The 16,281-nt window shown below is 38.2% G+C and overlaps 1 protein-coding gene across 1 annotated transcript in view; it reads right to left on the minus strand.

The window, feature by feature from the left end:
* RHOBTB3 (Rho related BTB domain containing 3) overlaps positions 1–16,281 on the minus strand; it is a 52,719-nt gene that overhangs the window by 18,799 nt on the left and 17,639 nt on the right. The window contains exons 6-8 of the mRNA XM_060635349.3: positions 12,795–13,160; positions 5,753–5,865; positions 2,638–2,758 (exon numbers count right to left, since the gene is read on the minus strand). Coding sequence (XP_060491332.1) covers positions 2,638–2,758; positions 5,753–5,865; positions 12,795–13,160 — 600 coding nt within the window. The remainder of the gene's footprint in view (positions 1–2,637; positions 2,759–5,752; positions 5,866–12,794; positions 13,161–16,281) is intronic.

Here is a 16,281-nt window from a genome sequence, read left to right on the forward strand (position 1 = left end):
TTCAAGCTTGGAATTTGGTTTGGAAAACTGTTATATCTCCAGTTAAGAAAACCACAACTTCTGTTTCTCACCTTTTCAAACTACTGTTCGGTATTATAAATTGTTCTATTGTGAAACTGTAACACTATACCTCAGTACAGTCACATTTTTCAACATAGTATATAAACTGTATAAATATAGAAACACTGTATAAAATATGCTGAATGAACACAATCCAGGACTTTTATACCAACCAGCAGTAAGATAAAGCTGAAGAATTAAAGGAGAAAAAAAGCATCAATTTTCTAGTTAAAAGATAAACATGTTCTTTGAAAATATCAAGGCCTAAAGTAACTTTCCTTTTGTAGTATTTAATTTCTGTTAGTTTTAGACTTAAAAAAAATTTTTTTAATGTTTATTTATTTTGAGCACGAGTAGGGGAGGGGCAGAGAGAGAGGGAGACACAGAATCTGAAGAAGGCTCCAGGCTCTGAGCTGTCAGCACAGAGCCGGACTCGGGGCTCAAACTCATGAACCGTGAGATCATGACCTGAGCCAAAGCAGGACACTCAATCAACTGAACCACCCAGGATCCCCAAAACTTTTTTTTAAGAAAGAATGTTTAAGACCGAAATAAAATTTAGAATCCCAAGTTTTCTAATAACGCAGATTATCAAAGATCTTTGTTTTTATTATATATTAAAATAAAATCCTACATTTGTCATACCTTCTTCACATTACTTTCCAGGTTTCAAAAATCAAATTTTTAGGATGTTTTTGTTTTACTATGAAAACAGGAAACTTGCCTAGGACAAGAGAGATTTAGAGTATGTACCATCAGGCCTTTAAATATACCTTTATAATAATGCACCATCTCAATCCTCATGACTGCTCTACCAGGTAGAAATGAGTATCCCCATGTTATAGGCAAGGAAACAAGAGACCAGATATAAAGTAAAGCAGCCACACCAATATGGCAAATATGCACCCATGCAAGATCCCAACCGGGTCTTTCTAGTCCTGACCACTACCCCCTCCACAAGCTTAACACTAAAAATGACCTTTTAGAACCTTATGGTTTACCTTCATCACTCTGGAAACGAAAAGACTTAACGATGCAAGCCACGTTAAGTGACTGCCCTAAGAACACACTCTTGTGGGAATGCAGAGCCAAGGCTAAAGCTCGAGTCGCATACCTCAGGTTCAGCCTTCCTCCAGAGGGGACAACACTGCTCCTTTCTGCACACTAGAGCTCCCCTCCTCAAACTCTTCAGAAGCTAAGCTTGCCTCTCCTCCCACAGGTGGCCAGATGGCAGAGAAGCTGTTGCTAGACCCTGCTTCCACTCATGCCTGCTTGTCTCAGCTCCTGACTCCTTGGGAGGCCTTGGTTTTGGAGCTGATGAGAGACAAAGGACAGCCCAGGAGCTGAGCATCAGCACAGCCCACAGCAGGCCCTCCCACACCTAACCTCCGCATAGGTAGGGGCCATGGGCAGGTGCCCACAAAAGGGTTAGGAGGTAGAATTGTGAGAGAAAAGCAAGAGACTATAAGGAGAAAGAATTCTCCACATCATTGCTTATTTCTTTTCTCTTAACATATGTTTTCATATGTTGCATATTCCCTTCGAACATCTTTTCGGTGGGTTACATTAACATGATGTTTGGTGTGAAGGCTTCCTAGGCAAATTACAAGCAAATGCAGTCTCTTGTTAGCTTCCTCCCCCCCCAAATCATTCTTTATGTATTTCAAGGTCACTCTTATTGTCCCATTCTCAATGTCTCATCTCACATTTCAAACAGCACTGACTGTAGCTTATCTGAAGGCACTTGGGAAAGTTTCCAATTCCGTCTTGGCCAGTGGCCAAAGTTAAAATGAATCTTTCTGGGGGAAAATTTTAAAAGGCAAGTGACTATTAGCTGCCATCCATTTCTATCATAAAATTAGCATCATATCTTGCTTTTAGTAATAGCCCACCTGAAGTTCTATTTAATACATCTGGAAACAACCCCTAGCCTTCTTGCACAGTTAAAGGTACCTGACTATTCATTTTTATGATTATGCTTTTAATCTACTCAAGTGGCAAAATCATCCAAGTGAATAATCAATAATGGGCATTAAAACAGCTTACCGTTATTAAAATTAGGCAGCATTACTTTCCTACAGAGATAAAAAGCAACTCTCAGTTGCTCTGGTGATAATTCTCAGAGTACTGTGACGAATAAGTGTAGCAATATCTACCAATGCCTAATGTAAGCCGGGCATGACCCTCAACGCACAGTTAGTTCCTTTTGCTCAAATAAAAAGAACCGAACCAGTTACAGGTAATACAATGTAAAGGGGGCTGGTTTCAGGTGACTCAAGAAGTAGCATCTTAAAGAAATACACAGACAAAAATATACAATAAGGTGATATTACAATTCATTCCATTGCACACTGGTCCCTAAAAGTTAATGAAGCATATGTTAAGGGTATAAAAAGGTAGGAAAATATAATTTTCTTTCACTTCCCTAGATTCTGCTGCAATTCAAACAGTACTAATCTATATCTGCATTACAGAATAGTCATTTCTTCATCTAAAATATTCAAAGCTGAAATAGAGTTAGGTAAGAAAATAAGGAATAAAAACAAGTAATGAACTTTGCAAAAAAATTAACCATACCTTGTATTTCAAAGACAACATCAGCAAGCATTGGTTTATTAAGGAAAAACTTCAGGGAAGTGTTATAAAACCACAGAGGTTTTCTGGCTTGATAAGTTTTGCAATTCCTTAGACAATTTATCTATAAGAGAAGACAAAAATACAAAAGGAAATGTACAATATGCTTTGGTAATATATATAGGTTGGTTAGAGAATCTGGAAAACTGTACTGAAATGTCTGAAGAAATAAGGATTACCTAGTCTACGGCATCTCTGATCATAGCTGTCAGGGGAACTTGCCCTCAAGTATGGCATGTGCTACATGAGAATAAGCCCTGTGCAGTATTCTTAGCAGTGAGTGAACCGGCTAAATGAAAACTCACTTCGCTGGCTGAGACACGTGGGGTCCCAAATCCATGCAGGCCTCTGTTACCTGGGAAACAGACAACAGTCCAACCTCCTATGAATGCCTAGTAAAATATGTTTACATACAACCTGTGTGTTTGTTCACTTTAAGAAGGTACATACACAAAAAATTTGTTTTTAATTTAAAAGAATACACATTTCCCCCATCAAATCATGTCCTACTAGGATCAACATTAAAATACCTGAGAGTAATGAATAGGTTCATCTCCATCTTAATGTATAATCTTATAATCCTAAGTGTCTTTCTACCCACAGCTGGGACTCCTGGAATCTATAAAAGGTTGCCTGGATCTCCTACCCAGAGTTCCAGAGAACCTCTTCCATGACTACACCTATCTGCACTCTCACATCTGCTTGCTCTAGATGGTGGCCTCCAATAATAGTGGTCGTGTGACTTAGCAGTCTCCAACCCATCTCTAGCCTCCACCTAGGATTTAGTGCTTGGTTTATCCTTTCTGTCATCTTTCAGACATTTCTTTGTTCCAACCCCAGAATTCGAGAGCCAGCCCCTCTCCCCTCACCCTCCATCCATTTTCCTTGCTGAATCTCAGAACCTCTGCTTGGCTATCTAGGGAATACAGAAAGCTTTATCCCTAAGAAATAACCAAGCCTACAACTGGAACAATAAGAATAAATGATACCTAGTCTCCGTTCTGGATTAATCCACTATGGTGGGAAGTTAAAATCTTTGGTAAGAGGAAAACAAAAATATTATCCTTACTCACAAGGAGAAAGAAAACTCCAGAATGATTTCCACTAGCAAGGCAGAGAAGCAAAACAGGATCATACAAATCCTAGTCTTATAAAGTCTATTCTCAGATTCTACACACAACATACCTTAATACATATCTAAGGAATTGATGGAGAGGATTCAGGGAGAGCCACACACAAAGCACAGCAAGTCAGAGAGCATCAAAGAATTTGGTAACTTAGCAAGGGCTTTAGAAATCATAATTTATCCCTCATTGTAAGAAAGTCCTGAGGAGACATGCTTGAAGCCAGGGATAATTTATGGCCAACTCACAATTTAAATGTACATTTCCTGATTCCTAATTCAGGAATATATTTCTGTGTTGTATTCAGTTAATGAGAGAGACCCTGACCCCGGGAAAGCACAAGAAGAAAGCACAGAACTCCTCTCTCCTCCTGTGCAAAGGAGGAAATTTAGTTCAATATCATGGAATCCCATAGTCCCCAGCCTCCTCTTCCCCAACAATTTTTTTTTTTTTTTTTTTTACCTCAGTACTCAAAGCAATGACTGTGTTCAGAACCACACCCAAGGAAAGGCTTGGGTTTAGAACAAAAGGCAACACTTCTGTCCTAACCATTCATATAAAGATTATAAGTTTATATATCATAAATAATATGTAGATGTATATTATATATGGGTGGATGGAGATAGATAACAGATAGATAGATAGATAGATAACCTTATAAACAGATTTCTGTGTGATCAATGCCTTGAATTTGAAGAAAAAAAATATTGAAGGATAGTTGTTTGGACAGAACACTGATAAAACGTATTATACATTTTCACTAGTCTATAAACAAGTAATCTAGAGAACTTTTAAAAACAGAATATAGCTTTATGCGCACATTTCTACAAAAGCATTAGTTGGGTTAGACTGCAAGAGCTACCACTCTGCCATACCCTTTTAGAATTGGACAGCTTCTGTATACCAGCTTCAGTGTGTTATTGAAACAAGAAAAGTCTTGCTCCTTAATTCCATGTTACTTCATTTACAAATTTTTTTCCCCAACTCAATAAGCCAGGAATCTTCATTAAAAGCTAGTACAGTTTTAAAATCTTAACTTAAAAAATAAAATATTAACTTAAAACATCATTAACTTAGGTTATAGAATTGACAGTCATCTGTATAAAAAAAATTAAAGGAATAATATTTTTTCTTACATTTTTTTCTTATATTCTCTTACATTTCTTACATTTAACATTTCTTACATTTCTTACATTTACATGTCTATATTCTGCTAGGCATTGCACATACTTACCTTTTTATCTACTGTAGCCAATTTGTTTATCACAGAATCTGAAATAAGAATACACTGGCTAAATTGTATAATGTAGTTGTCTTAAAATAAATTTATTTTTGAAGCCCTTCAGACTCTTTACAGTCTAAGTGACTGGAGTTTTAACATGCACATGTTTATGACTTGTTACAAAGTCTACATTTTATAACCTTTGACTTAACTTATAATTTTAAACCTGTACAAGATGAGAAACAAATCCCTAACTGTCCACCCGATCAAAGGGGTTTCTTAGGACTCTTGAAAAGGGTACACAAAGAAACAGCCTTGCTCCAGAAAACTATCTGGACTTAAATTCTGAGAATGAGAAAGCATTCCCTTTAACAAGCTTAACCGTAACCGGACAAATTCAACAGCACTTCATTCTTGACATAGATTGCATATTCCTGGAGCTCTAGGGGAATGTTTCAGAGGATGGAATTCACAAGTCAACATTTTAAAGACATGACTCACACATATTCTAATTCTTATATGAATTAAAATCTGAGATAGTGAGAAATAATACAAGTTTGTGTTTAAAATATTTAATGGCAAAAACAGATTCAAGAAAAACATATTTATATGTTATTGACTCTTCTAATGACTCAATATTATATTATCATAGTATATCTGTTAAAATTCAGAGAACATCAAGGTAAACTGATTTGCAATAAAGTAATTTTACCTTTCCTGGTGTTTTCAAAATGCATTTAACTTTCTCGATTACATTTGAAACATCCCCAGAATCTTTCAATTTCTTCCTGATATCTTCTTCCAATTCTTCCCACTGAAAAGCACCTGTAAACAAATTAATGTATGTTGGATTTCTAGGTAAAAACAGGAAGTACAGAAAGTAAATCTCTTATTAGATATCAATATTCCTTCTTTATTTAGTATTTTCTTTTAATTTTTCTTTGCCAAATATATATCCTTGTAATTACACTAATACATTTAAACAGGTCTCACATTAAAAAAAAAAAAAAAAAAAAATCAGTTTGCCTTCCCCTAAAGTATTTCTCCAAACCTGAAGTCTTCCTCCCTAAACAGCTCTGCCACCTCTTTATAATAGACAGTCAGCTAAAAATGACAGCAATGGCCAGAATATCATTTGCCATCACAAGTAGTCCTTCCTACACTCAAATTATTTACTTGCTCTAAGTAAGAAAGCAGATGTGTTTGTTTTTTTCCAAGATTGAATTAAATCATACTAATCATGGACAGCAGTGACTACCATCAGGTAGAAGAATAAGCAGTAGGAACAGAACGCATTCAGAAGGTCTCACACATTGTCAGGGTCAGATAAGGATGTTCTATAGCCAACTCTACAGAACCAACCTGAAGAAGGGAGGTAAATGATGACCTAATGATCTATATGACCATGGCAATGGAGCAAAATCACTGCACTTGGTACCTCCTCCCCTTGTCCTCATCCCAACCCACTTCCAAGCTATCTCTCCCTAGGCTCATTTCACATCTGTCTCACACTGTTAGCCCCTTTCCTCTGTATGTTACAAAACTCCTGTGTGATGGTCAGCGAAAGTTCACCTTTCTCTAAGCACCCTCTTGCTTGGCTTATAGCAGCCTCCTATCCAGCCTACCTACTCCTCCGTGGCTTTGTCCACATTGAATTGATCCCAATACTCAATGCCAATAAGTTTCTAAAAGTATGATTCTGATATGATATCTGAAAAGATTACTCCCATCTATCCCTGACTTACAGAAAGTCCTAACTCCTTAAAATATAGTTCACCCAGGTGTAGTGAGGGCGAGCATAGTTGGGAGACTCAGGCTCCGGTTCTCTCTCTGCCATTACTGGTGTGACTTTAAGCAACTCATTTCACCTCTAAGTAACTCAAAACCCTTTTCTATCAGTTCTCAATCTATTTCTTCTGATGTTTCCCTTTATGTATCCAGAACTTCGCCAGATGCCTTCATAGACATTAGGGATGGGGAGAGCACATGATAGACGTTTATTGAAGCAGTGAGATTGGGCAATTGCAGCCAGCCTGAACAACCAGATCCAAGCTGCTCTGAAGAGTCAATTGGTAGTCCGATGGCTCCCAGGCGTCACTGCAGTCGACCTCTGTGGCACTTGGCACTCTTGAGCATCTTTAAACTTCTCCTCACCTGACCTTCAGCATTACTACAGTGTATCCTGAAGAGAGGGGAAGGGGAAGGAGAGCCCTGATCAGGGCCTTCCGCTACCTCTGTGGTGTAAAGACTCCTACCATGGCCACACTCAAGCCACCAAAGTGATATCACAGAGCACGGAGCTGGGAATAAACATAATCGACTCTCACGAGCTGGTGCCAGCCAGCTCCAGCTCATCACTGCTTCTTCCTACCTTTCCTGCTCTTTTTCTGACTTCACTGTCAGCTCCCCTTCCTCCTCAGATTCCCAAAGGTGTGCTGTCTAGAAAAGCCCATGTTTTTTTTGTTTTAATTTTTCTGCAGTAAGGATTTTTAAATTTAAGGTCACATACTCTTTCAAAATCTGTTAAATTCTTTGGACTATCTCTCTAGAAAATTTCCCACGCACACATAAAAATTACAATCCACCTTAAAATGTTAGAAGAAGAAGAACCTCTGAGAAGCCAATGGACCCCACTTCAGAATGATTTACTCTATGCCAGTGATTCTCAACTATAGTTGTGTATTACATTTACCTGGAGATCTTTCATAAAATATCATTGAGGAAGTCTCATTCCCAGACCAATTAAATTAGAATTTCTGGGGCTGGGGCCCAGATATTTTAAAAGCGCCCCAGGTGATTTTAAGGTGCACTGAGAGCAGGCCATCACTATCTCTTCCTTTAAACATTTCATTCATTACTAAAACCCAGGATCAGTGGTATGCAGAAACAGTGGGTAAGTTTTACTGTCTACACTCGTGCATGCTAAAGGAGAACACACATATTATCTCTTAAAAATAAACTGTATTAACTAATGAATACCTACACAGTGTCTCCATTCAGAATATTATCTGAAAGAAGGCAAGAATAAGTCTAAATATATGGGGTTATTAGTAGGTAAATCCCTATAGGCCACTCATTTGTCTAAGAATAGACACAGAAGGATCCAATAACTAAAAATGAAAGTAATAGTTCACAGGGAACTCTAAAGATTGGGCTGTTCTTACAATTAGAAATGCTAATCAAGTCATTTTTGACACGTTTTTGTTCAAATAAAGCAATAATCCTTATACTGGGAGTTTTCTTTGCTTTTTTTTTAATTGTGGTGAAAACACTTAATGTACCTATCCTTTTGACAGAATTTTAAGTGGACAGTATTGTTAACAATAGCCATGATATTGTACAGCAGAGATCTAGAAACTATTCATCTTGCATATAACTGACTGGGATTTTCTATTTAGTTGACCTCTCAGAGCACTGATTGACTTAGGTTCTTACAGAGCATGATATACTCGTGCATACAAGCTGTGTTTTTAGGCAGTGCAGAAAAGAGCATACCACGGAAGAATTCCAAGAGCTAGGATACCAGGCAAGCTGAAGATGAAAGCTTGTTTCCACACGTTCATTTTCTCTGGCAGCATTTCAGTAAGTGATGTGAAATTCTAAGGGCCATCTGTGGTACGAAGAGCTCAAAGCAAAATTCTTGAGGTCCTTACATATATTTCAATTCCTAACCATCTGAAACTGCGTGAGTCAGGACTTTGCAAGCATAAAGACTATCAAGTATTGTAAGAATGTCAGAACTGTATGCCAATACAGGATTCTGGGTCGATGAAGACCCAGAAACCGCTGGCCTCGCTCCTTCTCTTTGAGTATTAGTCTTTCAGTACTTATCCAGAGTTAGCTGTTATCCAACAGAAAATTAACATCTGCAAAACACATACTTTTACTGTGTCTATTTATTTAAAAATCTGATTAGAATAAACCGAAGCCTTCTGTTAACCAGACTATTAAACAGATCCTTCCTAAATAGAGGACCCAAATATCCGGGGTGACACAACACATACAAAATTTCAAATTCCCAAAGATTAAAAAGAAGTGTGTCATTTAGAGAAAAGACATTCTTTGTAATTTTGTTTCTTAAAAACAAAAGAAGCAGGAGATAGATTTAATACGGTTTTTCAGTCCTTGTTTACTCAGGGCATATATTCCTGAGCTGTCTGTGTCACGGAGTTCTGCCTCTGTGTTAGCAACCCAACAGACACATGTACAAACGGCTGCTGTCTTCACTGTCCACCCAACAGAACTAGCGGGTAGGCCAGGGCTTCTGTGAGGAAACCATTGCCTAACTGGGTCTTAAAACTTTTGATCGGTTCCAAAGTTTTAAAATGCTCAACAACAGCAGCAAGAAAAACAAGCAAAACAAAAAACCCCATAAGCCTGTCCTCTTTACTGAAGTCTCAAAAAAAAAAAAAAAAAAAAAGTAGGCTTAAACTTTTTCTTTGATTTGATAAAAAATATTTTCTAAATAAACGGTAACATATGCACAAAGGCCAGAGGATAAAACAAAATACCAGTGTTTAGACATTTGAAATAGGAATTTGGTTGATTTTTTTCTCTTAAAAAGTGTTCTCCATTTTTCAAAATTGTCTTTACAAATACAGCCTTAATGTCTTTTTTTTTTTAACGTTTATTTATTTTTGAGACAGAGAGAGACAGAGCATGAACAGGGGAGGGGCAGAGAGAGAGGGAGACACAGAATCTGAAACAGGCTCCAGGCTCTGAGCTGTCAGCACAGAGCCCGACGCGGGGCTTGAACTCACAGACCATGAGACCATGACCCGAGCCGAAGTCGAACGCCCAACCGGCTAAGCCACCCAGGCGCCCCCTTAATGTCTTTTTAAACATAATTTAAACATAATGTAACTTTTGCTTGAGTCGGAGGTTATACTCTATAAATAAAGAATAGGTCACAGGCACCTGCTGAAGCATTTAGTTTTGCTTCTCCTCAAAGCATCAGGATCTCCCTGCAGCCCCAGGTCAATGGTCTGTGGCCCAGCTCTTACCTGACAGCACCTCTTCTCTGAGCCTTGACATACAAGGAGAGAACAGAGCAGAAATGCAACATGTTGGTGTCAGGTTAGGAGGCCTGTGCACTGACTGGGTCGAGGGCTTGTAGCTTAGCAAGCTCTCCCCTCCACAACTAAGGGCAAGGGCTACAACACGGTGCTGACAGCTCCAGCTCCGAAGAGCTCACATCAGTCAGTGTGCCTGACCCCATTTTGACTTGGTGCCCTCAGACTGATAACTGGGCTCCTCCCCTGGGCCCTGGACTGAATGCCAGGCTCTTAGCCCCTGGCTGTGGCCGGCACTCAGTTCTTCCAAGAGCAGGTGTTGCAGCTGCTTAGAGTCCAAAGCACTAGCACTACCTGGGAGACTGTGTGAAACGCAGAATCTCATGCCTCACCCCCTGAGCCTACTAAATCAGAATAGATGCGTGAACAAGATCCCCAGCTGACCTGCATGCATATTAAGTTTGAAAAGCACTGTTCCAAATGATAGACAAGCACCAACCACATAGTATGAGAGTAATGACCTTCCTGAGGTTGATCTCCAGAGCAATGGAGCTTCTTTACTAAACTCCTGTCTAGCCTGCTCTATTCCATCTCTATCACCAGAGATGAGTTTGCCCAAACCCAGTCTGATCATGCTTAAAATTCTAGAACAGCTTCTACAGGCAGCTTCCACCTAGCTTGCCAGCCTCATCTCCTGCAAACCTTCACCTCGTACGCTATGCTCCAGCCATAGGAAACTGTGTGTGGTTCCTGGAAAATAGCAGTTCCTAAAGATTACATTTTCCTTAATGCGTATTTCCCAACACATTAATTTATCTCAAATAGCATCAGAGTGAATACATAAGGGGACTGAGGGATGGAAGAAACTTTTTTCTTGCCCTTTTTTTTTCCATCTGCATGTATTAATTTTGCAATTTAAAAAAACAAGTAGGTTCTGTCACTGGAGACACAACAAGCCCTCTTACTGCTACCTTATCAAAGAGGATATAACTGACTTCAAAGTATTAATGTGCCTTCAAAAGCATTCAATAGATACTGTAGTAAACTTGCTGAATAATTCAACAGTAACATCATCGAAAAGCAAAGCCAAACACTTCCTTCATAGTTCTCTAAACATCATTAAAGACATTTTTTTTTTCTTTTACCATGTAAACATTTTGGATTTTCAGAATTAGCCTTAAATTGTGAACTGCGAGGCTCAAAGTTTAAACATAAAAGTCTGTAGTAGTAAATGACATCTTTAGTCTGGTTTATTCATGTGATGCTTCACAAGCCACTAGAGTCTACTCATTAATTCACCCAACACATACCCTGCCGCACTGAAGGCACTGGGCTCTGTAGGAGTGGTTATTTATGCCTTTGCCAAGCCAATATTCACTAAACAATGGATTTAATTAAGACCTATCATTACCATTCTACTCCTAGGTAGTATATGCATATACATATATGAAGATTTTTTAAAACTTTTATATTATTTTTTTAAAGTTTATTTTTGAGAGAGAGAGAGAGAGCGAGCATGAGCAGAGAAGGGGCAGAGAGAGAGAGGGAGACACGGAATCTGAAGCAGGCTCCAGGCTCCAAGCTGTCACCACAGAGCCCAATGCAGGGCTCTAATTCACAAACTGCGCAATCATAACCTGAGCCTCAGTCAGACACTTAACCTACTGAGCCACCCAGGTGCCCCAAAACTTTTTAAAAAAGTAATCTCTACACCCAACATGGGACTTAAACTCATGACCCTAAGATCAAGAGTCACATACTCTACTGACATTCAGCCAGCCAGCCACCCCCATATATGTACATTTTAATCCACTTAAATCTTCATGCTGCAACTGTACTTTTCAAAACCATTGATTTTTATTTTAACTTAGAAAATTATATAACCACAGCCCAAATGAAAAAAAGTAAAATCTTATTTTAACATCAATTATTTTACATCAATTCTTTTCCATTCTTATATGGGATATTTAGATACGACACCTTCAATTCATTGACTAAAATGACTCAAATAAAACTTCTATTTTTTTAAAATATAGTTGCTACAGCATTTAAAAGGAGAAGAAAAATAATTGATAAGCTCAATCCTAAAAAGATTAAGTACACAGAAGAAAAAGTAAAACCTGAAATAGTCAAAGTTGCGGCTCCTGGCTGGCTCAGTCGGTGAAGGATGTGACTTTTGATGTTGGGGTTGTGAGTTCAAGCCCCACACTGGGTGTAGAGATTACTTAAAAATAAAATAGTTAAAGTTGATCAGATCTCAGCTTTAACTTTAGATACTGTTTCCAGTTCCTAAACTGAATGTAAGGACCCTGCTAATTTCTCTCAATGTCCTCCAAAATCTAACCATAAAACAGAAAAAGGAATTAACGGTCAGGTTTTAAGATGCAGAGATTTATTTCCATTCATACTTTGAAAATTTTGTTTCTTTAAATTTAAACTAGATAAAAAACTCTTGTATTTTCACATTTTAGATATTAAAAAAAAAATACTACCATACCTGCTCAGTAGGAAAAGAAATTACTATTTTCACAAGTAGATTTAAAACCAGGGCAAGTAAACTTATAAGGAAGATGGAAAGTGTGGACCAATTCCTGTATATAAAGTAGATACTCTTTTATGTGTAATCCTTACCTCAGATGGTAGAAAGAAGAGAAATGTGAAACTAACCAATACACCTGAAGACCACAGGCACACTTCATTTCAAATCTTACAAGAATGTACCAGAACCACTTAACAAGGTACCTGAATAAATGAAGCGCAGAATGTCCGATAAACAAGAACAGAAGAGGGCGTCTTTAACGATGACACGTAATGGTGGGTTGCCTGGAGAATCCTGGCTAGCACCTGGAAATGCAGTATCTCTGTTTATGGCAAAGAGGTCCTGGGTGGTACGGATGATACTGGAATCCTGAATGTCAGCGGGACTCTTCACATTGAAAAGCAGCATGAAAACATGGCTTACGGCACAGAGAACAATCTTGTGGGCCTCGGCAACTTCCTTTAAATCTGGGTTGTAAAATACCACGTCCACACACTGGCAGCAGAACAGCAAATTATTTAAATCAGAGTTATAATGCGATGCTTCAGCCTTTAAGACAGGCATTTTTTCTATTTCAAAAAAGAAAACAAATACGATAAATTATTTTTTAGGTCTATAGACCCAAACATCTCAGGTTCCTTTTAAACACAACAAAAGAATTCTTTTTAATATTATTAAGTTGAACCATATGAAATTGCCAACATATGGCCATTTTTGCCTATGAAAACAGCAATTGTATTTAACTTAACCTAATTATAAATATATATAAATTAATTATTCTGAGTTAATAGTCACAGAAATATCGTAATTTTTATAGTGCAAGTGAAAATTATACTAAATGCCATAAACAGCAATAAAATAGTACTTCTCACTATTTGTGTGTCCCCAAATAAGCTATTTCAACAAATACTGAATTTTATTATGTTGGTAGTTAATCTTTACTTTATCCAAATAAAAAATTCAAACAAATTACTGAGTAAGTTCTGAAGAACCTAACCCACATTTAAAGTCATTTTCCTCTCGTGGTTGGAAATGGAAGGGAAGGAAATTGTTCAACTCAAAATGTCAACCTCTCAAGGCCAAAGCCCAGAGTCTTAGACTCCATTGTCTGAAACCATCTTGACCATTTTATTTTGATCCTAAAATTAAATATTTTTTTCTTCCTGGTAAAACAAGAACCAGCTTTTTCCTCTCAGCATACCTGAGGTAAAGTGCTGGCTAGACTTCCCAATTTCCAAAAAAAAGGATGTAATCTTCCATTTCCTAGTCTGATCACTAACAAAGATTAGCCCTCAGTCAATTCAGAATACCCCTACAGAGGATCACACCCTAGGCCCTCATCACAGACTCAAACTATAGAATGTCTGCTGTCTAGCTTTTATCCAAAGCTGAGCCAAGGAAAGTGTTATCTGGAAAGTGTTGCCTGAAGGATATGCAGTCTTCTCAATCAGAATTCAAACTTCTTTAGTAATGAAAATTTTTTCCTCTAAAGCAAAGCTCCAGTCTATAAAACAGATAAGAACAAGGTAATTTGGTGGCTAGGCTCTTCCTGAACTATACCCCACTCATCCTTCTCTCCACTGCCTAAGGCACCTTCACAGACCTTTCGTGGCTAAGAGCAATCTGAAAGCCACTTGCCCCAGAGCCTAGGATCAATCCTTAGAACAAGTCAGCATCAGAAGGAATGCTCAGGGTGATACCTAAAAGAAGGGCACAGGGACAGCCTGTTTGAATTGAGGCTGCATTTACAGACACTTCTGAAGGCCCTGTCTACTAGGTCACCTACTGCCCCCAGCACTGCCCCCAGCGGAGACCCACATGAGAAATTTCCTTTAGTGCTAAATGGCATGAAATGCTTTGCTTTCTCAGAGGAACTTTGCTTTTCTCAGAGGAACTGCTTTGAATAATAAGAATGAAGAAATCATCTATCTATCTACATTGTTTATTTGGCTATTCCCCACCCATCTTCTCATCCAGAAAGTATTTAAAGCAGCAAGCTTGCTACATAACAATGTCTCCTCTCACTTTGCACACCAGGAAGTTCAAAGCAAATGTGTATCACTCATGATTTATATATCTGCATGTGTGTAAAAACCCAGAATTGACTTCCCATACTAATTTATTATTTTCTTGATTTTTAATTTATATTGATTTATTTAACAAATACTTATCAAGTACCTGCTTTTTAAAACAATATCCATAACAAATTGACCTCACAGAGTACTATTATTTTATTTCTATCACAAAATTAGGCAAAAAATTTGGGGCATCTGGGTGGCTCAGTCAGTTAAGCATCTGACTCTTGATTTCAGCTGAGGTCATGGTCTCACAGTTTGTGAGTTTGAGCCCCACACTGAGTTCTGCACTGACAGTGGGGAGCCTGACTGGGATTCTCTCTCTCTACCTCTCACTCTCTCTCTGCCCCCCCCCCCCCCCCTGCTTGGTGCTCATGCACACTCTCATGCCCGTGATCTCTCTCTCTCTCTCAAAATAAATAAATAAACATTAAAAACAATAGGCAAACATTTTAATAAAACTTAATTTTGATAAAAATTGTATTTATTTAATTTTAACTGTATTTTCCTCTAACCTTGTGTTATTAACACTTTCAGACATTCAAAAAAGTTGAAAGAATGATACATAAGCACACACATGTCCTTCACTTAGAATCTGCAATTATTGATATTTTGTCATGTTTGGGGTGCCTGGGTGGCTCAGTCAGTTAAGCTTCTGACTCTTGGTTTTGATTCAGGTCATGATCTCACAGTTTTGTGAGTCCAAGCCCCGCATCAGGCTCTGCGCTGGCAGCATGGAGTCTGCTTGGGATTCTCTCTCCTTTCTCTACCCCTTTCCTGCTTGCGCTCTCTCTCAAATAAATAAACTTAAGGGGAAAAAATTTTTGTCATGTTTGCCTTATCTCTAGATAGGCACACACTTACACATTCCTATTGCTGAACCACTTAAGAGTAAGTCGTGATCATCAGGATACTCCAGCTCTAAATACTCTCATATTCATTTCCAAAAAATAAGGACATTCTTCCATTAATCACAGAACCATTACCATACATATGAAAATTAACAATAATTCCATCATGTCATCTAATTTCTAGTCCATATTAAAATTTTACCCAACTGTCCTAAGAGTCTTTTAGAGGTTTCTATTGAACTAGTATCCAATCAAGGTTCACACACTGCATTTGGTTGTTATTTCTCTTAGATTTTTTTAAAATTTTAATGTTCATTTATTTACTTTTGATAGAGCACAAGTGGTGGAAGGACAGAGAGAGACAGAGAGACACGGAATCTGAAGCAGGCTCCAGGCTCTGAGATGTCAGCGCAGAGCCCAACGTGGGGTTCGAACCCACAAACTGAGAGATCATGACCTGAGCTGAAGTCAGACAGTTAACCAACTGAGCCACCCAGGCGCCCCTCTTAGATTTTAATCTAGAACAGCTCTTCACCACATACACTATTTTTTAAAGAATCTACAGATTCAAGTTTAAGACTATTCCTCAAAATGTGGTCCAAGTGCCACCTGTTTCAGAATCACCTGGAAACTTATTTTAAAAGCAGATTCCAGGCCCCATCCCAGGTTTACTGAATAAGAATACCAGGTGAGTCATCAACATACTCAAATTTGGCAACAATTGCTCTAAGACTTGTGAAGTGATCGATAATAAATATCAATCG

The sequence above is a fragment of the Panthera onca genome, chromosome A1, assembly GCF_046562875.1.
Source record: "Panthera onca isolate mPanOnc1 chromosome A1, mPanOnc1 haplotype 2, whole genome shotgun sequence".
Lineage (NCBI taxonomy): Eukaryota > Metazoa > Chordata > Mammalia > Carnivora > Felidae > Panthera > Panthera onca.